The sequence below is a fragment of the Oryx dammah genome, unplaced genomic scaffold (genome assembly GCF_014754425.2).
Source record: "Oryx dammah isolate SB20612 unplaced genomic scaffold, SCBI_Odam_1.1 HiC_scaffold_2, whole genome shotgun sequence".
Classification (NCBI taxonomy): domain Eukaryota; kingdom Metazoa; phylum Chordata; class Mammalia; order Artiodactyla; family Bovidae; genus Oryx; species Oryx dammah.
The window spans coordinates 69391817-69417803 of NW_024070186.1; the positions used below are offsets into that span (position 1 = coordinate 69391817).

The 25987-nt window shown below is 41.3% G+C and overlaps 1 protein-coding gene across 2 annotated transcripts in view; it reads left to right on the forward strand.

Annotated features, from left to right (window-relative positions):
* The window catches only part of USP13 (ubiquitin specific peptidase 13), a 131874-nt gene that overhangs the window by 86298 nt on the left and 19589 nt on the right, over positions 1 to 25987 (forward strand). For both annotated transcript variants that reach the window (XM_040251429.1, XM_040251437.1), the window contains exons 12-19: positions 1626 to 1779; positions 3727 to 3901; positions 9479 to 9567; positions 11961 to 12083; positions 13441 to 13467; positions 16907 to 17050; positions 19616 to 19782; positions 21521 to 21674. In XM_040251429.1, coding sequence (XP_040107363.1) covers positions 1626 to 1779; positions 3727 to 3901; positions 9479 to 9567; positions 11961 to 12083; positions 13441 to 13467; positions 16907 to 17050; positions 19616 to 19782; positions 21521 to 21674 — 1033 coding nt within the window. The remainder of the gene's footprint in view (positions 1 to 1625; positions 1780 to 3726; positions 3902 to 9478; positions 9568 to 11960; positions 12084 to 13440; positions 13468 to 16906; positions 17051 to 19615; positions 19783 to 21520; positions 21675 to 25987) is intronic.

The following is a 25987-nucleotide window of genomic DNA, read 5'->3' on the forward strand; positions in this document are numbered from 1 at the left end:
GGGTTGTTAGGAGCGTGTCCAGCCCTCGCGTGCAGCCTCGCCTGTGTGGCCAGAACGCTGCCACCCCCCAACCTCTCCCTGTCTGGGCCCCTTTTAGAGTTGGCATCTTTGGGGCTTTCTCTGTTCGGCCCGCTTGATGTAATTGTTCCTCAAGCCTGGCTTTCTCAGCCTTCGTGGGTCTCCCTGTTCTCCTAATTTGAATGTGTTCTAGAAGTGCTTATCCATTTTCTCGTTCCCTGTTTTTGTTTTTTGTCTCTGTGACAAGCTCCTTGAGAGGCCAGTGTGGTATTTGGTGTCCTCCTGTCCTCTGTCCTCCGAGATGCTCACTCTGGGCTCAGCAGGATCAAATCACATTAAATGCTGTGGTTCTTAAAGGTCACTGAGAATTTATGATTAAAGGCTTTTTTTCTCCCCTCTTAAAAAAAATAACTACTTTTTCTCTGATGACTAGTATGTTCTTTGTGGAAACAGAGGCACAGAAGAGAAAATCAAAACCCCCCATACTGCCTGCTCCCCCATACACGCAGTGCTAACATTCTGGTGTCTGACTCCCTACCTCCACCCCAGCGTTCATTCACTGCTTGCTGGTTTGTGAGCAGTGTTTTCCACTTAACCTGTTGTGAACATTTTGCCATGTCATTATATACTCAAATATAGCCTACTTTCTTTTTTATTTGTGTATAATTTACATTAGTACATTTATAGAATCATATCATACATGGCTTAATTTTTTAATTTAAACAAATTAAAAAAATATTTTTAAAATAAAAATTTGTTTAAATTAAAAAACTTTAAATTTTTTAAAATTTACTTTTTAATTATTTTTAAGCTTTTTATTTTATATTGAGGAATAGCCAGTTAACAGTGTTGTGATAGTTTCAGGTAAACAACAAAGGGACCCAGCCATCCATATATATGTATCCATTCTCCCCAAACTCCTCTCTTATCCTGTCTACTACATAACATTGAGAAGAGTTCCATGTGCTTTATAATAGGTCCTTGTTGGTTATTACCCATTTTAAGTATAGCAGTGTGTACACGTCCATCTCAAACAACCTAACTATACTTGGCTTAATTTTTCCGGTGCAGCCCTTGATTTTTTTTCCCTCCTTCCTCTTTACTTGGCCTTTCATATCTCCTTTCTTCTAATTCTGTCTAGCTCAGGCCCTCTGCCATGACTTTTGATGGCTGCATACTATTTATTTACATGATGAACTATAATTTATTTAACCAGTCTCCCATTTTTGGACTTTAGGTAACTACCAGTCTTTTGCTTTAAAGTACTCTGAACTGGTATGCCTAGAGGGAATGTTTAGTAACATTAGATCTTTTTACCAGATTAATATTTGATTCTGTGCTAATTTTTATACATGGGTGGTTCTGACAGTAAAGAATCTGCCTACAATGCAGGAGACCCAGATTCGATCCCTGGGTCAGGAAGATCCCCTGGAGAAGGGAATGGCAACCCACTCCATTATTCTTGCCTGGGAAATCCCATGGACAGAGGAGCCTGGTGGACTACAGTCCATGGGGTCACAAAGAATCAGACATGACTAAAATGACATAGCATGCGTGTCCCATGAAAGTAATATAAATTTACTGACTTGATATAATCTCAATTTCAGAGGAACCGCATTGGCTCGGAAAACCCAAGTGATGTTTTTCGGTTTTTGGTGGAAGAGCGGATTCAGTGCTGTCAGACCCGAAAAGTCCGCTACACGGAGAGGGTGGACTACCTGATGCAATTACCTGTGGCCATGGAGGCGGCAACCAACAAAGGTAGTGTTCCAAAGTGGGGAGTGAGCAGAGCGCTTCTTCACGCGTGAAGACCCTCAAGTGAGAGACAGTGCGGTTTAGTTACTGCAGAGCTGTGTCTGGAGGAGACCTGGAAGGCGTCTGCTCTGCATGTCTCTTCTCATCTACTCTTCAGCCCCCATGTGGCTTCCTCTGAGGTTTTCATGGAGCCAGTTATAGAGGAAACGTACTTCAGTGCCTATAAGTTTCAACAACAGGTTGGTTTAGAGTCAGTTTAATTTGGAGGAAATTATTTGTAATTTAACATTATCACTTACAAGTTGTGCTGTAAAGTCTGAGGGAAGTGGTCAGAACTACATTTTTTGATGTGAGCCATTCAGGTAGAGGTCTCTTAAAAAGAATCCATCTTTGGTATCTGAGTAAGGTGCCTATTGTGGGTGATAAAGTGTGGCCGGGCCCTTTGTCAGGCTCCCCTTAGAAAGGTCTCTGGACCTTGGAAGCAGGAGGAAGGCAGATACCCAGGTGGAGGGGGTGATGCTCAGGGGAAATTTCCTTCAATAAGTCTGATCTGCTTCTTTTCAGACAAAATTGATGAACGATATTTCTTAGAACTAACATCTTAGCAGCAGAAAAAGGAGAAATATTTGCTCAATTGCTTATCTCCTGTGAACTGGTCATTTTTGTAAAGTTCAAACACTCCTTGGGTGGCTTTTTTATTCTCTTTTTGCAGGGGTGGTGGGTAGTCACTTTATTGGGTTAATTGGAAAATGATTTTAAGATGAAACAATTTCCATTTTCTCTAAACTTTTGCAGCTTTTGGCTAGTTTTAAATTCTTATTCATTACACAAAGTAGAAATGGGGTGGGGATCTGTGGTTTGGTTTCTTTTTAGCATGAGGCCTAATTGCTTTCTCTTGCCTACCTTGGTGGATGCTGGCTAACATATTCTACTCAGTTCTGTGATCCTCTCTAAACTCACTGTTTATAATTTACAAGTGGTAGCTTTTTGTTGTTGTTGTTGTTGTTGTTCAGAAAGGAGATTTGTAACTTAGTGTCAGGAAATTGATAGCTGGAAACACATAATGCTAGCATCCTAGACAGAAGTCCATCCTAAACCGCTGGTGGACTGGGGAATGAACTGTAAGAGCATATCCAGATGTGTTTAAGAAAACACAAAGATACATCAGTGGTGTATAAAAACTGATAAATCAGAAGTGATTTTTTGTAACACAGAAGGAATTCCTGGAAAGGTCCATTTGAAATGTATAGAATTTTGACTTACAGGTGGTTTCCGAGGGTAGATCTGCTGACTCTTGGGAAGCTCACAGTGTCCTCACTTTTTTTTCCCTGGGTGTTCAGTCATTTGAGCAGGGATAGTGTAGAAAGCCTTCTGGGTTGGCTGCTCTGCTTTCTGCAGTGTCGGGTAACCCCACATGAAGTTGTCTTGGCGGTGCTGGGTAGGATTGCAGGTCTGGTGCCTTGGGTAACTGTGTTCCTTATAGTTCATCCTGCTCCTTGGCCTGCGCTCTCCGTGACCTCTCATCATGGTCAAGGGCCAGGAAGAGGTGAGCCCTCGGATTTCTCTCAGCATGAAATTCTCTGGTGTGGAGACTTTGTGAGTAGAGGGTGGTTTGGGGTCAAACCAGTCTTGACCTCTGGATAAATGAAAGCCCAGGTTCGTGCATCACTTACAACACATGTGTAGTCTGAATCTCTCACCTGGACCATAATTCATAATTCCCTCCTGTCAGCCTCAAAGAGGAACAGGCAAAAAATGAATGGCTTGATGCAGCCTGGCATTGCCACTCTAAACACACTTTCAGCAGGCTCCTCTGGCTTTGTGGAGGGCAGCAAGTAAGCAGTCCTATCCCCAGCCCAGAAGCCTTCAGGGAAGGCTGTTCATTGTTCAAGGGGCTCTTTCCTTTCAAGAAAATAAATGACTGCAAATTCATTTGTTTGCTTTTCTACGCAGATGAACTGATTGCCTATGAACTAACAAGAAGGGAAGCAGAATCAAACAGAAGACCCCTTCCTGAGTTGGTTCGTGCCAAGATACCATTCAGTGCCTGCCTGCAGGCCTTTTCTGAACCAGAAAATGTTGATGATTTCTGGAGCAGCGCCCTGCAAGCAAAGTCTGCGGGTGTGAAGTAAGTGTGTATGTGTGTGTGCTTGTGTGGTGGCAGTAGGATGAGAAGGGGGCCTTGAGAGGTGGGGGCCAGTAGGGAAGGGCGAGGGGTGCTACTGTACAGGTCTGTGCATGCTTGCTCACGTGTGGCCAGATGGGATTATGATTTAGACAACCCTAATTGTCATAGACCTTGCTTGTATGAGGCCTATCCAGTGAAACAGGCTTGTTGTAATCTGTATCATGTGTAAGGGAGAGAATGCCTTTTTTTCTTTTCCTTTCTCTTTTTTACTGAGCAGGTATAACCAAGAACTCTTGTGCCACATGGCAAGATGATATTAATGAAGAAATTCGAAAACTAGTTATGACAGTCTTCAGTATTTAAACTCCACTGTGATAGATTCTGATTCCACAGTTAAAGACTTGACTTAGAACTTGGTGACTCTGTTCCTGCCTGGAGCCTAGGGGTCTCAGGGCATCTCAAAGGGGACCTCAGGGCTCCTGGGCTTTGTTCCAACGAGCTGCTCAGACATGGTCAGGGGATGTTCTGTTTCTATATTATGATCCTTCTTGTCAGGTCCATACATTTTTTTTTTTTTTTTTTTGCCGCCACTTGACACCTTAGTTGATTTTATACAGTCAAGTCCTTGCCTGTGTACTTCATGCAGTTGGAGAAAGAGAACTTACAATGGCAGAAAAAGAGGGGAGGTCTAAAAGTCTCTGGAACTCATTACTTTTAGATATTCTTCAGCCTTTTTTTTTTTTTTTTTTTTCCTGGGCTCAGCCTGAGCTCTAGGTGAAATGAAAGGCAGGGTAGGATGGATGAGCTACTGCTGGCTGTTTTTTTTTTTAATCACAACTACAAGTAGCAGTCAAACCTGAATCACTTATTCTCTGTGACCGTCATCCCTCAGGATTCCTGTTTCAGATGATTGACTTCATGTGTTAAGAATGGGAAAACAAAAAGAATGTTTCAAAAGCTTTAAAGAAAAAGCCACATGTTCTTAACAATAATTTCTTTTAACAAGTTTCTTCATATCCAGAGGAGATTTATAATAGCTCAGTTATCAGTTATCCATTGCGGAGTAAGTTTTCATCCGAGGGTTGCTCAGTTTGGGGGAATGTGTATGGGTATGTATGTGTGTGCATGTGTGTATGGCCTTGCAGATAAGAGTTGGTGAGCTGGCATGTTAAATGTTCGTGATTCACTTCATTACAACTTGGGCACATCTTTGAGCAGTTAGAAAGCCACACGTTTTATTAGTGGTGAAAGCAGTTTTTTCCTCTCAACTTTATTGAAGTATAATTCACATAACGTTTTGTGAGTTTAAGATGTACTGTGTGATTTTTTTAAACTTTTTTTCTTTCTTTCTTATTGACAGTAGGCTGAAGATTCCACAAACATTTATCCTTTTCTCTTTGTACTTTAATTCTGACTCTGTATGGGAGGTGGAAGTGATCAGAAGCCTGGCGGCCTAGAAAGTCCCCAGCATCAGGTGTGAGTTGCAGAAAGGTCTTCACTGGCTGGTCTGCCTGGTCCCCCTTTTCTGCTCTTCAGAGTCTTATAAGTACAGGGTGTGGCCTACTCTCTAGGCCTGTGGGGAAGGCATCTTCTCATCAGTAGGAAAAGGAGCATCTTTGAAGTGGAGCTGGGAAGCGTTAGCCTTCCACAGAGACAATCTGTTACCCTTGGGCTGGTGGTCAGGAGATCTGGATTCTTCTCGTGTGTTCACTTCCCAACTTGTGCTCTAACCTGGGGCAAAGTTAGCAACCAGTTCCTTCTTACATCTGAGTGGAGGAATGATGGTTGCTGACCCACAAAATATTTAGTTGTAGGCAGAGGGGTTTCTACCTTCTCTAATCCTTAACAGTAGCTATTGAACGTGTTCTTTTTCTCTTTTACATGCACATGTGTGTATGTATGTTTACATACAGCTTTTGGTTTAATGCATATGAAAGAAAGTTATTACTGGATGTATCACAGTTGTTGGTAATTGAAAACTGGTCTTGTGGGAAAGGAAAAAGCAGTGTTCTAGGGTGATAAAGCAACTACCGTTATGGCACATTTATCAATATTATTCCATGTTATATGTTAAATGCATCCCATTAAATATTGCTTAATCACCCTTGTACTGCTGTGACATAGGCACTTTAATCTCCCCATTTTACAGATGAGGAAGTAAAGGAAATAGTAATAATGGCCACTAAGTGACAGACTTGGAATTCATTAATTTGAAGTTTAAACTCTTAATCCTGTGTTGTATACTGCCCCATATTCCTTTCCTGTTTGCTTATGCTTGTATCTTTATAATCCTTATAGTGTTGTTTATTCTTTATTATACCTTATGTTTCAAATAATAGTTTTGGGGGAACTAGTTCAGTGAATTCCTAAAATATCTTTTTTTCTTTTGTTATTTCCAGCAATATAGACATGAACTCTTTATTATGTTACTTTGGGGCCTTAAATTTTTCTTGTGTTAGACCCAGAGCTCAAAAGGCCAGGAAGAGACAAAAGATGTCCTCTTGGTAGATCTTGGGTCAGTATGGACCAGACATAAAGATCCTTCCCTTTTTGGTCCTGAACAGACAGTGACTGGGAAGAATATGTGTTTGGAAATTTTATCCATCCAGCAAATATTATTGCTCACCTAGTGTCTCTTGGGCAGTAAACTGAATGAGATGGAGTCCCTCCCTTCAAGGAGCTCACAGATTAAAGGTTGATAGGGACAGATTTCATTTTAACCTTTATCATTAATGAACAGAAAGGAACGGTATGGGGCTCAGAGCATGGGCGTTAGGTGGACTGGCAGCGTTTGAATCCTCAGCGTAGAACTTACTGGTATGTGACCTTGGCTAAGTGACCTCACTTCCATAAACTTCAGTCTCCTTATATGTAAACTGGGGATAATAATAGAACTTTATAGGGTTGAGGTGAGGATCAAGCATAAAATGCTCTGCATAGTGCCTGGTGGAATAAATATATACTGTAATTGTTATTACATTGCTTTTATCTTTTTTTACCTTGGATTATACAGTTTGTGTTGATAAATTATGTTTTTAATTACGATTTGGTTAATTATGTGGTTGATTAACTATGTTTTCAATGTATTTAATGGAAATGATAGAATTTTTTTAGTCACCAGGTTTTCAATAAATAGTGTTAATAAATTCAGAGAGACAGACAGTTTATATATTAATATATTTTTCTTAATAAGGTTTTCATAATGTTTTTGCCTGAATTTGTAACCAGTGAACAATCGATGCGTATTAAATAAGGTAATGAGTTGTTGATAGGTAATGCCGTACCGTTGTCATCACTTTTCTAAGCTCTTTAGTCCTAACTCAGTTCCTGTAACAGTTCGAGGTGAATTTATTCAGTGTCTATCTAGTCCTTTTTGAATAATTTATATTTCAGTGGACTTTATTAAGTATATAACTTTTCAAGAAAAATTTTAATTCCAGGAATTAATTTTAGGAATAGAAGAGTAACTGGTACATAATTTATAACCTTACCAGATTTAACAACAAACTTGATGTCCCAAACCTGCAATTAATGAATGCCAAGTGTTAGTTTTGAGGTTGACTTGAACACAATTATATTAAGCAGTTACTGAATGTGTGATTCAAGTTGAGACCCTATATACAGAAGTTAATAAGGAATGTTTAACCAACAGGAAAAATATAATGTGGGCATCATCTAACCTGCTTTCTGGTACAATTAGGTTGGTAGCTACCCACAACAAACTGATGTGTTAAATTATCAGCCTTGAGTTCCCTCTACTGCCTCCCACTCCTTGGTATATTACCAGCTGATTCCTCACCCAGATACTGATCACAGAGCAACTTTAGGAATCTCTGGGATCCTGAACCACGGTCTAGAAATCATTGATGACTTTTGGTTGATTTCATTGTTATATATTTTCCAGATTTTAAATTTCTGTGGTTAGAGGAAGGGGTCAGGGAGGTGACACTTTTATAGTCGTTGAAAATATCAGATGGCGTTTCTTGGTTTTTGGTGAAATTGAGGACTTGGCTATATTTAAGAATGATATTAATACTGCTTCTCAGAAGATAGGAAAACCTAATTAGAGATAATATATAATTTCTGGAGAGTGAGCTAGGCTAATAGATCAGTTCCTTAGGATAGTTAAGCTCTTATTTTTTGAGAAACTCCCTCATTGCCTGTACCCTGCTACCTTCCTTGTGATGGGGAATTTGAGATCCAGAGTGGTTAAGTGACCTACCTGGGGCAAAATACAGGTCAGTGACAAACCAGCTCAGTGTCCTTGGTCCTCTGATTCTAGCTCCTGCATGACAGGATCATCATGCTAACTCCTTGGCTGTACACAGCACATTCTAGTGTGCCAGGTGGTTTCATGACACTGCATGACCATCGCACAGCCCTGGCAGGCAGATATTACTAATAAACCCATTTTGTAAATGTGAAGCCTCAAGGAGGGTTAGATTTTGAGTGAATTAAGTAGCATCCAAGTCTTCTGACACTTTTTGGACAATTCTCTGCCCCTGAACTGTGGCTTTTCTTCTACACTAGGGGGCAGCAGTGCATTTGTATTGGATTTCTGAGTTCTAGGAAGATGCATTCCACATAGATTTGAAAAGTGGAGTTTGTAGGAAACATGTCCTAGAATCTTTTATTTTAAAAGGTACCTATCGTATCTGTTTAAATCTAAGTTTTTTCTATATACCTTACTGTACTCAGATTGACACTTGAGTAGAAATGGTTTTTATAAACAAGATAATAAATGTGGAGAGAATGAGCTGAAACCGGGGCATATATTTGATGTATTAGTTGAATAGTTTGGCATAAAATCATCAAAGGCAAGTCCGGGCAATTCAGCATTCATGAAAGTTTGAAAGGAAACTTAAGACATTAACCATATATATTAATTTTAAAAATTGAAGGCCCAGATTTAGATATTTTAGATACCTCATAGTACACACACCCCCCCCCCAACCCACCCACACCCCCCCTTTAGGATCCATGTGGGCCTAGATTTTAGGTGTGCTAGTATTTTAATGAGGCCCTGGCATTTCCAGTAGTCAGCCTCAACCAAAGTTCTGATATAACCTTCTGATGCCAACTCTGTGCTACAAGATAGCGACTTGTGGTCAGAGGAGATTGGGGGTGTGTCAGGACTGCTCAGGGAGCTTTTTCAAACTTCATATACAAACACAATGCAAGGTGCCCCCATGCATCTGCAAATATGTGTGACACTGCCAAGGGTTTTAGGAAAACACAAACGCTTATAGTTGAAAACCACTTTTCAGAAATACAAAATGCCACAGCAAAGTAAAAGCAGTAATTTTGCAGGGTGTCCAAAATCATCCTTGGGGACAACCTCGTCCTATGTTAAACATTGTCCTCTCGTGGAAAGGCCAGGATGAGTGGTGAGGTGGTATGTGTGTGTGTCCACTCCTGTGTGTGTGTGTCTGCTCACGTGTGCGTGTGTGTCCCTCCTCTTCCCTGCAGGCCCTGGGACTGCTGGGTGTGCCTCAGACACAGCTTATGATGCTTCATGAACTGTATCCATAATTCTTATTGCCTGTTTCATTGATCTAATCCCCTTGTGTTTCCCAGAACATCTCGCTTTGCCTCATTCCCTGAATACTTGGTAGTGCAGATAAAGAAGTTCACTTTTGGTCTTGACTGGGTTCCCAAAAAATTTGGTAGGTATCTTTTGCATGCTTTTGCTTAAAACATTAAATTAGCTATTTAAAAAACGTGGCATGTGAAAGAACCCATGCGGTTGGCTGCCAGAAACGGTCTCATTTCATTCTTTTTCCATGATTCCCACCTTTCTCTTTTGAAAGATATGATAAACACTGGTGGTAGTAAAAAAAAAAAACACAAATTGCCACTTGCTTGCCCACCTCTCTAATAATGGGTTCTAAAATGGCCAGAATCTAAGAGTGAAAACAGGAGCCTCATAATTTCAAATCATGCCTCCCAAACTGTAACGTGATCTTGGTAAAATGTAGGTGCTGATTCAGCAGGTCTGGGATGGGGCCAGGGCTCTATATTCTAACATGTGCCCAGGTGATGCTGATGCTGCTAGTGCTACTGGTCCAAAAGTCATGCTTGGAGGTGCTAGTAACTGAAGATGTATCAATACTCTTTTTAGCATCTCTCCTCGACCTCTAAAGCAGGCGGGTATGGCTAATGACGTTTGTTTAAATCATATGAATTTTATTAATAATAACATAAGTACAGTCAGTTGCATTAAAAAGGAAAAGGGATGTGGCCGAATTGGGCTTCTTTCTAATCTTAAAGGCCCTTGACCACTGTTAGAGGTTATCTTTCCAGACAATGAGTAAGAACATTTTCTCTACCATCTCAATCAGATATGAATGTGTTCCTAGGCTGTCCTCAGGGCCGTGGAAGTCCATACAGTTTTAACCTCTGATTTCTCAAGCAAGGATCTCAGACTGCTTGCCAGTCTTTTAGTGTCTATGTTTCTGAGCACTTAAAAAAACAAGTCAGTCCTAGGTTGGTTAGTTAAGAACTCATCTGCTCATCTGAAGGGGATAAGTAAAAAGAACGTAAAATCTGCAGGAGTGATTTCCCAGAAACCTCTGGCACTAGCAGTTAGCATAGCACTGATCTCCACGTGGCATTATGCAGCCCGTGAGCCTACAGCTCATTCCTCTTTTCCTGGTGGAATAATTTTGTGGGCAGGGAGGAGGGCCAAGGGCAGGTTACTCATCACTCAGCCTTTCCTCCTTGGACCCAACATGCACCCCAGAGACAAAACTGACTTCTTCGAAAGGCTTTGAACTGCTTTGGAAACAGTTTTATTTTCTTTGTCCTTGGAATTTTGGTAAAGGATGCCAAATTCAGATCAGATTTCATAGTCTTGCTGAATTTAAAGCAGCCTCAAAGCTTTCTTTAATGAACCTGAAAATTTCTGTTGAGGAGCGGTTGTTTTGATTTTGTTGGTCAGACATTGTGTTTGATTTTGCTGTTTGCTGAGATAAAATTTTTTTTTTTTTTAAACTAAGCCTTTTCTTTGGGTGGTTGTTTTAAAGTAGGACTTACACACCTAACATTGTAGCTGGTTTGGGGGATGGTGTTTTCAGATTCTGTTTGCTAGCCCAAGAGACATATCCTGCACCAACATTTGAACCCATTTTCCATTATTACCGTATCTGACTGTGTGCAGTACAAATTTGCAACAGGCTGTTAGACTCATACATATATTTTGTATTTGAATAAGTCAGCATAATGACAACTGAGCTGAGAAGTTAAAAAAAAGTATGCCTCAAGATGAATACACTTGAAGTTCAATTAATTTCTTTAAAGCTTCAGTTTTTATTACCTTCGGTAGAATAATCACAGTACCCATGGTGATCAGAGAAAAGGCATAAACTATGGGTTGCAAACTCAAATGCCTAATGAGGACAGAGTGATAATGTAAATGACAGAAGTAGGCTGGGTATAAGAAACACATAGCTATAGCTGTCTTGTCTTTTCTTGAGTATTCCCATTTTGGATGAAGACATGGATTAGGAAAACATTTCCCTATCATAAGAATCAGAATAGTGCACATGTGATGCTCAGGATCATGGGGGCAGGAGGGAGTGGTGAGGTCTGTGGCAGACAGACACGGAGGGCATATTACCTTGTAGTGAAAGCTGAGAATCAGTCCCAGGCAGTTGTTATCACATGAGACTCTGCTACAGCTTTTTTTTTTTTTTTTAAATGAGTTGGAAGTCTGGAGTTTTGAATTGAAATTTCTGATTTAAAAATTGGAATGTGTTGCCGACATTTTAAAAAGAGCCAACAGAAAGTATCTACAGATGTATGGGCTCCCAGTTTTCGACCTCTGGCTTCCCTCATTTCTTGTTGTTCGGTATGAAATCCTGCATCTGTGTTTCCCCCGGTTCTACATTAAACTCTAATCAGTCTTAGTCAGTTTTCTGGTCCTGTGACTTACTCCCAGGAACTATAACACATCCCTTGGCTCTGCCTAGACACGTGTACCTAGTTAGTGGTGCTAGATTGAGGAGGTGCTTGTGGTTATTTGGAGAGTCCAGTGAGTATAATCTCTCTCATTTTGCAGATGTTTCTATTGATATGCCAGACCTACTTGATATCAACCATCTCCGAGCCAGGGGGTTGCAGCCAGGAGAGGAGGAACTTCCAGACATCAGCCCCCCCATAGTGATTCCTGATGACTCTAAAGGTACCGTCTTCTGCCAGGAGGACCTTCTCAACGCCTTCCCGCTCCTCTGATGGAATAGTCCCTTTTCCTCCCCCACTCTGTTGTCCCGTGGTGCTTTCCTGTGTTGTAACCCACCTTAGACATACAGAATTGAAGCCTGGCTGCAAACCTTGGGCTTAAAATATTAATAGAAACAGGAAGAGGCATAGCCCCAACGTGAGTGAACCAAATGGGTCCATGGAAATCACAAGCAGCAGAGGGCAGCAGGTCTCCAGGAAGTTTTTGGCTTACCTTGCCTCTGCCTTTGCCTCCCTCCTCCCTTCTCTGATAAGCCTATGAGGAAGAAGAGTGTATTTTCAGTGGGCTCTTAGTCTAGGGGAGCTGTGTCCTTCTTGGAATATCTTTGGAGAACCAGAAAGGGAAATTGAACAGTGTGTGTTGGTTTTAAAAATCTTGCCCACGTCTCACCTCTCCAGCTTCATTACTGCTTTATAGCAAGAGAACAGTTTGAGCTTCTCTTACTCTCTGTGAACCTTAAAGTGGTCCTTGTGAAGAATACTTTTTAAGAGAAAAGTACATGTGAAAAATCATTGCCTTTGTGAGTCCAAGAACAGCATGGAGAGATCTTGGCTTCATTATTAGTTCAGTTATTCTGGTGAAATCACTTTCATTCTGGCTTTGTTAGCCCACGAGTTTGCTGTTCGCCTTCCTAATGAGTTAATTAGGTACATTAGCTAATAGTGCCAGAGTGCTTAGGGCGCCTGCCCCTCAGGATGGCTGTCAGCTGAGCAGTGACCATTATTGGTGACCCTGTTGGGGTATAAAGTGAATCTGGGAGGAGCAAGAGAGGAGTCAAGATTGGCACCTGTGTTACATTATTCTCTAACGATGAGTCCAATGCTAAATTGCAGAGGGTGGAGAGCAGGGAAGGGATCTGTAGGTGGGGTGGTCCAGGCTATGTGGTCATAGGTGGTTCATTAAAGGAATTCTAAAAAGATCAGTCCTCAGAGTGTCAGAGAACCGCAAGATGGTTTATTAGCATCGCTTCTGCTTTTTCTGACGTTTATAACAGAGTTCTTGGATTGTAACTATATGGAGTTCTTAGAAGTACAGGGAAGGAAATTATTTAGTTCCTTAAGATGATCAGCAGAGCATCATGTTTTATCTGCTCTAAATGCCTGAAACTGGGTATTCTCCCTCCTTCCTGGAATGACTTTATGTCAGGTTGGCTGCTCTGCATGGAGGACCAGGGGGCTGACAACAGTGTGGGGTCTTAATGGGTGGGGGTGAGGGAGTGCTCCGGGTTAACTCTTTTTCTTTCTCTAGAACTCTTTGCCATGGTTGGGTCTCACTTCCTGCCCTCTCCTTTGATTTCCAGATCGCCTGATGACCCAACTGATAGACCGTATGTATCTTTTATGTTTTTTCTCAGGGTCCTACCATTGTTACTGGTCTAACGCGTTTAGCTGTGGGGGTTCAGTAAAGGGCATTGTTCTATACATGTGTGTGTGCAGCTTTTCCTGGGTGGGAATAAACCTCGGTCTGCAAGTTGAGGTCACAGCAAATCTAAACCAGTAGTGTGGTGAATAGATGGCCCTGTGTTTCATGAGAGAGAACTTCAGTGTGAGAGCCAGCCAGCCCCGAGTCAGAATCTTGGCTTTGCCATTTGTGGCTGTGTGACCTAGAATCATTAACATCTCGGAGCGTCAGTTTCCTCATATGGGAATGGGGGATTCTGATGCCATTTCTTCCTCCCTGGCCACATGAGTAGGCCTCTCGCTGCAGTGATAGCACAGGGACCTGTCACTTTGTCCACTTCTTCAGGGTACATAATGAAGACGCACAGGTGACAGGACATGGGAGTATTAATTCACACTCTTAAGGCTGTCAGTGTCATCGGATTGTTTGTTAATTTTGCAGTCATTTAGTTCCTTAATCCTGGGTGAGTTGATACTTTTGATTTTCTAAAGAACACGAAAAAAGGCAAACTATTTTATAGTCAATATTTAGATATTAATTAGGAGGAAGAAGGAGTATGTTAACACAAAATACTCTGAATCTTTTTGTCTACAAAGCCTTGCCGGAGACGCTATTGTTAATTTAGAAGTTTAAGTGTTTTACTTTGCCATAAAACACTTGATGTGATTGATCATGTGACTTAGACCTCCATGCTTGCCTTCGTGGGTCAATTTTGATTTGCTGGTTGCTGAAGAGGCTGTTAGGGGCAGCGAGGGTCATGGGCAAACCATTGCCTCTGCAAATAATCTGATTGTAATGATAACAGTATTTTTGAATGGTTACCATGAGTCATTGTTGAGTTTATGACTCCATAAATTCTTTTAACTGTGTATAAATGTACTATTATAATAATACAAAGTCCAGCTTCTTATTTGATTGTCACAGTAAGATGGGCAGAGCAGGTGACCTTTATACAGAGGATAAAAGTGATACCCAGGAAAGTTCAGTGACCTAAGAGCTAGGACCAGAGCCAGAGCTAGGCGTCAGGCATGCTTTCATGTCACTTGACCTTGTCTGGAGTGTGAGGAGTTTGCTGGCTGTCCCAACCCTGCAGAGAGCCAGTCTCCAGGATCTTGCTCCAGGGGAGGTGAAGGGTGGCTGGAACTGTATCAGAGGAGTCTGACTATGAGCAGTTCAGCTCACAGTCAGCAGTTTTCCATTTTCCTCCTGATCTAAGCCTGCTGTATTCACCAGAAGAAAACAACATTATCTGGGGTTAATTATAAAGATTTTCTTATATGCTTTCTTTTAAGAGTTTTGTAGTTTTAGCTTTTATGTTTAGGCCAGTGATACATCTGGAGTTAATTTTTGCATATGATGTGAGATAGGGATCCAAATTTCAGCAGTTCAGCTCACAGTCAGCAGACATTTAAAAGGAGTAACTTTGATTATATTCTTACTATAAATGAAAAGATAAGTAGAAATTACATATTAGTGATGAGTCATCTCTGGTTTCACCACCCATCTATAACCAGTATTAACATTTGGCATCTGTCCTTCTGCTATTCTTTGCCTATGCCTGGTTCACTTTATTTTCCCCAAAATGAAATTAGACATTTTCAATTTAATATGCTGTTACATGCATGCATATACTTATTAAGCTGCATTACTTAACTGCATTCTAGAGAACAGAGTCTTTCACAAAGTGTTGAAAAGTATTCTCTGAAAGAGTTTCATAGTTTCTGCCCAGAGGAATCCTTTTTTTAATTAATAAACTTTTAAAATATTTTTACAATTTTATTTGAAGTATCACTGATTTACAGTGTCATATTAGTTTCAGGTATATAGCACAGTGATTCAGTTATACATATATATGTCTATTTTTTCAGATTTTTCTAGGTTATTATAAAATATTGAGTATAGTTCCCTTTCCTATACAGTAGGTCCTTGTTGGTTATCTATTGTGTATAGTGTAGTATGTACATGTCAATCCAAACCTACTACAGGAGTCTTTATTACAGGACTTTAGAATTTTCACTCCCTTAATGCACACTGAATTTCTAGGGAGAACAGAGAATGTAGGTTTAAAAAACTTGTTTGACCATGGGAGCCCTTTGTTTTGTGGTTCGTTAATTTTGTGGTTCATCTCTCTTAGAACACTAGGATTCTCTAGAACACAATTGAGGAATCACTGTTGTCCTGTATCATTGCTTTCTTAAAATTTTACCTTGATAGGATGTTCCGTGTATCCTCATTGTGAGATGGAACTTGGGTAAATACATTTTCAGTATAATTTTTGTAGAACAGATATTTCTGTTCCTCAGTTCTTCTACTGATTGCTGCCTCCGGCAGAATTTTCAGTAGATTATAGACCTTAGGGCGTGGAAAACAAAAGGGGGATATTTTGTGCTCCAGTTCCCTCTCAGCCTTTGGGGTAATTTGAGAGCCTCGTGTAGGTGGTATGTGTACACACACGCAGACATACATACACACCCATGTACATGTATGTGTATGAATGAATATACATACAAACCTATAGACATATGTATGTATAGGTGTGTCTTTACGCACCTTTCTACCCATGGTTTAGTCACTAAGTCGTGTCCGACTCTTGCAACGCCATGGACTAGAGGCCACCAGGCTCCTCTGTCCATGGGATTTTCCAGGGAGGAATACTGGAGTAGGGTGCCATTTCCTTCTCCAGGGCATCTTCCCGACCCAGGGATTGAACACGGGTCTCCTGCATTGCAGGTAGATTCTTTTCCGTCTATGCCTCCAGGGAAGCCCTCTCTACCCATATCTATATTTTATTGTGAAAAGAAAAGAAAACCTGTATCTAAGCCAAAGTTATGTTTGTAAAGCCATCCTTTTTAATATCTTAAGTGTATACAGTTAAAAAATTTTCCTTCTGTTTTGATGTCGGGCTCTCCATTTCTCAGAGTGATCGCATCCTTTGATTGCTGATATATCTAAAGACCTGGTATAACTTCCTGTGAGGTTTAAGGGATAAGCTTTTTGGCCTGCAGAGAATGCTTTCTCTTCCAATTTCAGTCCTAAGAGAGCCTGCTGTAGTGGTCTTGAGAGTGATGTAAGAGACTGAAATGGTTCTGGGAATATACTAGATCTCCCCATAGGAAATTAGGGAGTTGTTTTTCAGTGCTTGGATTGTTCAGGTAATTACCATGGTTCCTATTTGGTCAAAGATAAAAACTCAGCTAAAATAGCTTAATATTTGGATGGCTTAAAACAAAACACAGTTAAACCACCATCTAAACAAACAAAATAGCACCTTCTTTGGGTAGCATGTGGATAAGGGGTGAAGAGAAGCTAAGACAAGAAGATATAGGGTTGACTTTTTACGCCAGACTATCCTGTGTGCTCTGTAGCATCAGATATTGATGAGTCTTCAGTGATGCAGCTGGCTGAGATGGGCTTCCCTCTAGAAGCGTGTCGGAAGGCTGTGTATTTTACTGGAAATATGGGAGCCGAGGTGGCCTTCAACTGGATCGTTGTTCACATGGAAGAGCCAGGTAGGTGGTCAGAAGATGGGCTGGCTTTGGAGTCTGACATGATTGGCCCTCAGTGATGTTAAGCCTTGGTCCTTCTGTGTCCTCAGGGTGTGTCCCAGAAAATGATTTATCAGCTCACAATCTGCTACGTGGAGTGGATGGGAGAGAATGGTTATTTTGCCTGTGTAGCAAAGTCACAGTCTTTGCTTTCCTCTTTTAAATAATAGCTTTGTCGAGAGAGAATTCACCCTTTTAAAATGTATAATTCAGTAGCAAAAAAAAAAAACTTTGGAAAGATGTGCGATATACTTCTAGCTAAGAAATGATGAGAACTTGAGATAAAAGAATGTGCCTGAAGAAATAGGGGCTGTTTAGTTAGCATTAACTTTTATCCACTTTATTAAGGTATAATTCACATACCATATAATTCCCTCATTTAAAGTATACATTTCAGTTGTATAAATCTTTATGTTGAATTGGTTCATAGTGCTTTTCAGGTCTACTATATCCTTCTACTTTTCTGTCTATTCATTCTATTAATTTTTGAGTTTGATATTGAAACTCCAACTAAAAATCTTAATTTAAAAAAATAATTGTAATATATAGTGGAACTATATGTAACTTTGTTCTGTATTTTCCAAGTCTCCTGTAAATGTGTTATCATACTTTCAGAATTTAAAAAATAAAGAGGAAAAAGACTTTCCCCAGATAAAAAGTGTATATTACAGTGAAAGTGAAGTGAAGTCACTCAGTTGTGTCTGACTCTTTGCGACCCCATGGACTGTAGCCTACCAGGCTTCTCTGTCCATGGGATTTTCCAGGCAATAGTCCTGGAGTGGATTGCCATTTCCTTCTCCAGGGGATCTTCCCAACCCAGGATCGAACCTGGGTCTCCCACATTATAGACAGACGCTTTACCGTCTGAGCCACCAGGGCTGCTTTTGGTAAATTCACAGAGTTTTGCAACTATCCAAAAAGAAATTCTGTAGATAATAGAAGTCACTTTCCATTTTCCCTGTTCTTCCCAGCCCCTGGGAATCACTAGTCAACGTTCTTTCTGGCTCTGTGGATTTGTCCGTTCTGGATGTTTCATATAAATGGAATCATGCAATGTGAGATCTTTTGTTTCTGGTTTCTATCACTTAGCATCATGCTCTCAAGGTTCATTTATGTTGTGGCGTGTATTGGTACTTTATTTCTTTTTATGGTTGAATAATAGTCTGTTGTATGGGCATACTATGTTTTATTTATTCTTTCATCGATTGATGGATATTTGGGTTTCCACTTTTTAGCTATTATGAATAATGCCACTATGAACGTTTTGTGTACAAAGTTTTTTTAGAAATATATTTTAAAAATTTATTTTATTTTTGGCTTCACTGGGTCTTTGTTGCTGTGTGTGGGCTTTCGCTAGTTGCAGCGAGTGAGGGGTACCCTTCATTGTGGTTCATGGGCTTCTCATTGCGTGCAGTGGCGTCTCTTTGTGGCTTCATTGTGGCAGGCAGGCTCAAGTGCAGGAGCTTCGGCAGGTGCAGCACATGGGCTCAGTAGCGTGGTGCAAGGGCTTAGTTGCTGAGAAGCATGTGGGCTCACCCCCTGCCAGGGGTTGAACCTGTGTCCTCTGCATTGACAGGCAGGTTCTCAGCCACCAGACTATCAGGGAAGTCCCCATGTACAAATTTTTATATGGACATGTTTTCATTTCTCGTGAATGGAATTTCTCTGTCATATAGTAACTCCATGTTTAACTCTCTTAGAAGCTACTGAATTGTTTTTTAACAGTGACTGTATAATATCCCCACTAGCAATGTATGGGGGCTTCAGTTTTCCTACATCCTCACCAACCGTTGTTAAATCTCATTGTGGTTTTGATTTGCATTTCCCTAATGGCTAATGATGAATGCCTTTTCATATGCATATTGACCAATTACATATCTTTGGAGAAAGATCTATTCATATGCTTTGCCTGTTTTTAATGAGGTTAGCTGTCTTTGTATTTTTTGAGTTCGAAGAGCTCTGGATACAGTTACCTTATGGGATATATGGTTTACAAATATGTTCTTCTGTTGTATGGGTTATCTTTTCACTTTCTTGATAGTATCCTTTTGTCTATTTTCTTTCTTTTGTCACTTTGTGCTTTCGGTGTTGTATCTAGAAAACCATTGCCTAACCCAAAGGTTACACAGATTTTCTTACATGCTTTCTTTTAAGAGTTTTGTCGTTTTAGCTTTTACCTTTAGGCCAGTGATCCATCTGGAGTTAATTTTTGCATATGATGTGAGGTAGGGATCCAGATTTATTCTTTTGCACGTGGATATGTAGTTGTCCCAGCACCATTTGTTGAAAAGACTGTCCTTTCCCCCACTGAATGGTCTCAGTACCCTTGTTGAAAATCAGTTGACCATTGATATGTAGGGTTATATCTGAACTCTGAATTCTATTCTATTAGGCTATTGATCTATATGTTTGTTCTTATGCCAGTTTTAGACTGTCTTGATTATTGTAACTTTTTCTTGTTAGCTCTAGAGGATTGTTTATTTCAAGACCTGAAAAAGGAAGGGGCCTGAGTGTGATTCTTTTCTTCAGATTTTGCTGAACCGCTGACCATGCCTGGTTATGGAGGAGCAGCTTCTGCTGGGGCCTCTGTTTTTGGTGCTACTGGATTGGATAACCAACCTCCGGAAGAAAGTGTAGCTATCATTACCTCCATGGGATTCCATCGAAATCAGGCTATTCAGGCCCTGCGAGCAACGGTAAGCACGAGAGACCGTGTGAACCCCCGCCTCTTCTGTTTTGTTAGTGGCAACTGAAACTTTCCAGAGTCCTCTGATCATTTTGAATCATGTCTGTCTCACACCCACTATACCCCAGAAAGGTTTATTAGCATGTAGTATATATAAAGCTAAAATAAATGATTGAGGGAAACATACAGAGATTTTAAGAGTAAGGATATTTTTAAAAAGTGAGGGAGAGGATACAATGGAGGTAAGATAATCCAGCTGAAAGACACTCTGTGTCCTCTTAATGTTCATTAGCATGAGGTCAGAGACTTTACTTGGAGCTAGCCTGTGGCCTTAGAGGAAGGAGGGATGCTTGAGATCCTGTGTCCAAAAAGGCAGTCCTTCAGGAGAAATTGTGCTTTTCTGATACCAAGATCTTGGAGTGTTCTCTCTCAAAAGTCCTCATGGAGAAGTCTCTTTGGAATTCTCTGCTTCTGTTTCTCTCTGTGGAGAGAAGGTTTATCAGGTATTCGTGAAGTCCTGATATTATCAGGAAAGACGGGACCAGGATATTGGAGGGTAGAGAAGAGGCCTTCCTCTTGCAGTGTAGACATCTGTTTAATATTGAGGGAAAGTACTTTTTTTTTTTTCACACCATAATCCATTTTTGAGGGCTTCCCTGGTGGCTCAGTGGTAAAGCCTGCCAATTCAGGAGACTCCGGTTCGATCTCTGGGTTGGGAAGTTCCCCTGGAGGAGGAAAATGGCAACCCACTCCAGTACTCTCACCTGGGGAGATCCATGGACAGAGGAGCCTAGCAGGCTACAGTCCAAGGGAACAAGATTGCAAGCATTGGACATGCCTTAGTGACTAAACCACCAGAACCAATCCATTTTTGAGTGGATATCTGCTCCCGAGTCCTTCTTGCCATCCTGACTGGGCTCTGATTGGGCCCCTTGCTGAGGTTACAGAGGCTCTCTGCTGGCTCCCGACAGTTTGGCTGGAACAATCTGTTTCCCTTTAAAATGCTTGAAATGTTTCAACTGGAGTTTGTTATACTCAGTGTGCTTGTTTATGCCCCAATTATTTTACTTGCTGGACTGTTTAATTGGAGATTTTGCCTACATCTAAACAAACTGTTTAACTCATCAAGTAATGTCACAAAGGGGATTGACGGAAATGCTTTTATGGTCCATTGATTTGAATTACATGGAGTTCAGTTTAAAACAATGTAACTTAACTAACCAGTGTTGTCTTCATTAATCAAGGCATCATCTTGTCTCTGCTGCAGTTCAGTCACTCTGCTGCCATTTAGGAGAAGAGGCTCTGACCTGGTACCCATGTTAGCTTCCCTCCACCCTGCATGGTTATCTGCACAAAATACAGTTGGTGGAGAAGGTAGCATTGCAGTTAGTGTGGCTTTGGAAAGAGCTGCAGTAAGACACATGCCATTCTCTTTGGCCTTCAGCCTCTCATCATTATCAACATCAGCTCACAGAAATGCTGAGCTAGGACTGATATAGCTTTGGAATGCTGACCTGCTGTTCTGTACTGTTTTCCAGCGAATCCAATTACAGAGCTCAGTTGAGAGACTTGCAGAATGTCCATGGAAAGTGCATTTCGTAGACAGGGTCAGAGCCTCTTACTCAGAGCCACTTAGGACTAATGAATTCAGGCCTCCTGCCCTGTCTGCTTGACATCCTGGTTCAGACAGTCAGGATATAATGAGGCCCTGGGACAGCATACATTGTAAAAATGTTTTGTTTTATCAGAATAGTAACCTGGAAAGAGCACTGGATTGGATCTTTAGCCATCCTGAGTTTGAGGAAGACAGTGACTTTGTAATCGAGATGGAGAATAATGCCAATGCGAACATCGTTTCTGAGGCCAAACCCGAAGGACCTAGAGTCAAGGATGGATCTGGAAGTAAGTTCTTGCCTCAGGGATTGCTCAAGGGGTTGTGGTACATTCTCTTCACCCCCTTCCTTCCCATTCCTGCATGTTAACATCTTTAAAGTGAAAGTGAAGTTGCGGTGTCTGACTCTTTGTGACCCCATGGACTGTAGCCTACCAGGCTCCTCCGTCCATGGGATTTTCCAGGCAAGAGTAGTGAAGTGGGTTGCCATTTCCTTCTCCAGGGCATCTTGCCGACCCAGGGATCGAACCTGGGTATCTGCATTGTAGGCAGACGCGTTTACCATCTGAGCCACTAGGGAAGTCTGCCATCATTCAAACCTTAGCACAGATCCCAGCTGCTCATAAATGGTGCTGCTGCTGCTAAGTCTCTTCAGTCGTGTCCAACTCTGTGCGACCCCATAGACGGAAGCCCACCAGATTCCCCCGTCCCTGGGATTCTCCAGGCAAGAACTCTGGAGTGGGTTTCCATTTCCGTCTCCAATGCATGAAAGTGAAAAGTGAAAGTGAAGTCGCTCAGTCGTGTCCGACTCTTCGCAAGCCCATGGACTGCAGCCTACCAGGCTCCTCCATCCATGGGATTTTCCAGGCAAGAGTACTGGAGTGGGGTGCCATTGCCTTCTCCGCATAAATGGTGCACTTGCCACTTCTCTTGGGCCAGGGTGACCTGGGGGAGTCTTGGCAGACTTAGGCATGCCACCTGGTGTGTGCACCTCACTTTAGTGCCAGCTCTGACTTGCTCTGTGCTTTGAGGTGAAATTCCATTGTAGGCCATGAACACTTTGGTCCCAAAGAGAGCCGTTACTTTCGTGGTAACATTTTTGAAGGGTTGAAAAGCAATCTTATACCCTTGACCCTATCGTTGCTCATACCTCCTCCTGATCATTTTCTGAAGGGCTGTCAGGTCAGGAAGAACTGCTGTAGGTGCATGTGGTGCCCTCCATCAGCAAACACATATATGTCACCCTGTGCTGAGCATGACTCTAAGCACTTTACGTAGACACTCATTTAATCCTCACCATACCCATTTTACAGGTAAGAAAACAGAGGCATAGAAAGATTAGGTAACGTTGCCCAAGATCACATAGTTCTTCAGAGGTAGAGCCAAGATTCAAAGTCAGAATGCACGTTCCTGCCTACTCTGTACCCTGTCTCTCGGGCTCTCCTTCCCTATAGGATCAGAGCCTGGCAGCCACCACCCCCTGCCGTCAGGTCCCAGCCAGCTCGTCTCTCGGTGTTGTTTCCTCTGCACTCCCCAGCCCTACAGCTCACAGGCTTGGTATTGTAGCCACACCATTTAGTGGTCCTCGACCCCCTCTCCTTACCCCTAGGCCTTCATTCAGGCTAACCCTTAGATGCAAATTGCCCCTTCTTTCCCATCACGGCTTGCTAAAATCCTCATCGTTATTCAGAACTTAGCCACAGGTTCCATTTCTCTGGGCCACTCTCCCAGGTTCTTATGGTAATCAGTCCCTCCTTACCTCACAGGCTGATGACAATTATACCAACATTAACAGTCCTTCACTCATGTCATATTTAGTCTTCACAGTACCCCTGTGAGGTAGGCACTGGGATTGTGTCTATGCTGCAGATGAGGAAACTGAGGCAGAGAGGGCAAAGTAACTTGCCAAGCTCGCTGTGCTGATGAGAAGTAGAACCAGAATTCCTCTCCCCCAGGCAGCCTGCCTGCAGAGCCTGTGCCCGTAGCTCCTGTAACGGGGTGTTTGCTTTTCTTATTAGAGGTATCAGGTTCATCTTGAGATAAAATTAGTTGTGTAAATACCTGTGTCTCCCAGCTGACAGGGAGCTGGTGGAGGACAGAGGCCGTTTTACTTTTATAGAGCTTGTGGTGTCCGGTGCATAGAAAGCACCAACAAAATAATAGTTGTATCTAGTTAAATTCACCATAACAGCGTTTGTTCCTATAATGGTATGACACGTAGCTTCATGGTCTTACCAGACCTAACGCGTATGCATTGATATGGCTCTAGAGACAGAGAGGGGGAGGGAAATTTCCTTCTTCTTTTATATAAAACGGGTATTTCTTCACTGAAACTGTGTTAATGCGGCTAGATAAGAAAAGGACGAGCTATAGTTCTCCCAACTTCCAACCTGTCTAAAGGGGCTTGTGTTACTTTTTGGAAATCACTGCCTGGCCTAAAATATTAAAAGCTGTTACGGACAAGTTACTCAATAATTCATGAGCAGGATTTATTATGTGTCCCATGTCCATTGGTTCACCGCTTCCTTGATTTTCTGTAATGGACTTTTCTTCAGGATGGTGAGTTCTTGCAGAAGGAATAAACCACAAGATGGGGCCCTTGTAACGCTGCCAAGGTAGTTGGCTGCAGAGGGAGAGAGAGTCTGGTCATTAGGGTTTCCTGTCTTCTGATGGAGCTTGGACGGACCAACCATTCTCTCAGAGATGGTCATTAATGATACAGAACAGCCACGTCCCCTCCTCAGGCTTACTGAACTCAGAGTGACCTGCATGTATTCCTGGTTTTTGAGTCACATCCTTGAATAAGATTTCATGAAGTTCTTAAACACCCTTGAATTTAAAGGCGCTCTGGGCCAAACTCTGTGGTTCTTACTCCTCATCACTTCCGAATTTAGCAGTTATGGTTGAGTGTGGGGAAGGAGACAGTGATGCACTATGAAAGAGCACACGGGGGATATGCAGAGTCTAAGGGCAGTAGGAGGAGAAAGACTTAGTTATAAAAAGTGCATAAACCACCCTAACTCTTCAAATGCATTCTGCGTGGGATTTTGCAGAGCAGATGCTTTTCAAGTAGCCTTTCCAGCACTGTGTCTGGCCCATGGGAGGTGATGAGCAAATGAATGACTGAATGAAGAAGTGAAGGCCACGTGGTGGTGGTCACAGGGGTTGTTTGCTGCCTCCACTGAGTGCCGCCTGGAGGAACTAGCAGTGCACTGCTGCATTCTGTTGCCGAGACCACAGGAAAGGGGAAAAATGACTTCTTTTTCTTCGCTGCATTAGCATCTGAACGCATGTTGGTAGCTTTTCTTGTTTTCCTTTTCCAAAAATTAACATTTATGTTATTTTTTCTTCCAATGAAAAGGATGTATAATAACTTTAGCAACTTGAGAAAATGCAGATCTATGAAAAGAGGAAAATGATCATTACAATCCTACTAACCAGTCATAACCCAGTCACTGTTAAATATTTTGTGTATATCCTTTTTTTAGATCTTTCTTGGCAAAAAAAATAAAAATGAATATAAAAATATATATTTATAGAAATATAGCATTCTATTCTATACATGATATCTTTAGGATATTGAAAGATAGTTAATTTACAATATATTAGTTTCAGGTGTACAGCATAGTGATTCAGTATTTTTATAGCTGATACTCCATTTATAGTTATTACAAAATAATGACTGTATTTCCCTGTGCTGTACATTATAGCCACTATTCATGCTATTTTATAGCCTGCTCATTCCCTAACTGTGGGCATACATTATATAAATCCAACTCATTGAACATATATTAATATTCAGTTGTACCATAATATATATACCTAATTCTAGGCCAGCTAGCTATTATTTAAATAAAAGACAATTTCAGAAAGAGTTTTAAATAACAGGGTTATTTGCACATTCAGAAGGTGTTGGCAGTGATTTTTAAATAATACAATATTCTTAAAGGGTGAATTCCGTTCACAGAAGTATAACAAATGCTTCTTTCCGTCTCTATCGAGGTAACAAACATTTGTTCAACATTTAAGTTTCTTTCCTTTCTTCCCTCCTCCACTCCACTCCCTTCTTTTTTCTGTTAAAAATAATGCTGTAATGAATATTCTTGAGCTCTCCCTTCTTTTTTTTAAAGTTACTTAAAAAAAATTATTTCTTTGCTGCACCGGGTCTTAGTTGCAGCACACTGACTCTTTAATAGTAGCATGCGAACTCTTAATTGTGAGTTTTCTGACCAGGGATTGAACCCGGGCCCCCTGATTTGGAAGCTCAGAGTCTTAGCCATTAGACCACCAGGGAAGGCCCTCCTTTATTATTTCTTTAGGGTGAGTTTCTGGAAGTGAAGTTTTGGAGTCAAATGTGTGTGTGTTTTTAGATGTGAATACAGATGATTGCTTCACTCCCCTCAAACACAGCCTTGAGCTCCTTTTCCCATCCTTCCCAGCAGTGCTGTTGGCCAAGCACTCTTTATATTTTTCATATCCTTATTGCCTAGTTGTTTTTCTTCTTGTGTTAATTGCTTCCTCACTTCCTTTGCCCATTGCCCATTTTTACTGAAGTGTTTAGATATTTTTTTGTATTGATTTGTTTGACAGTTTCAAGTATTAT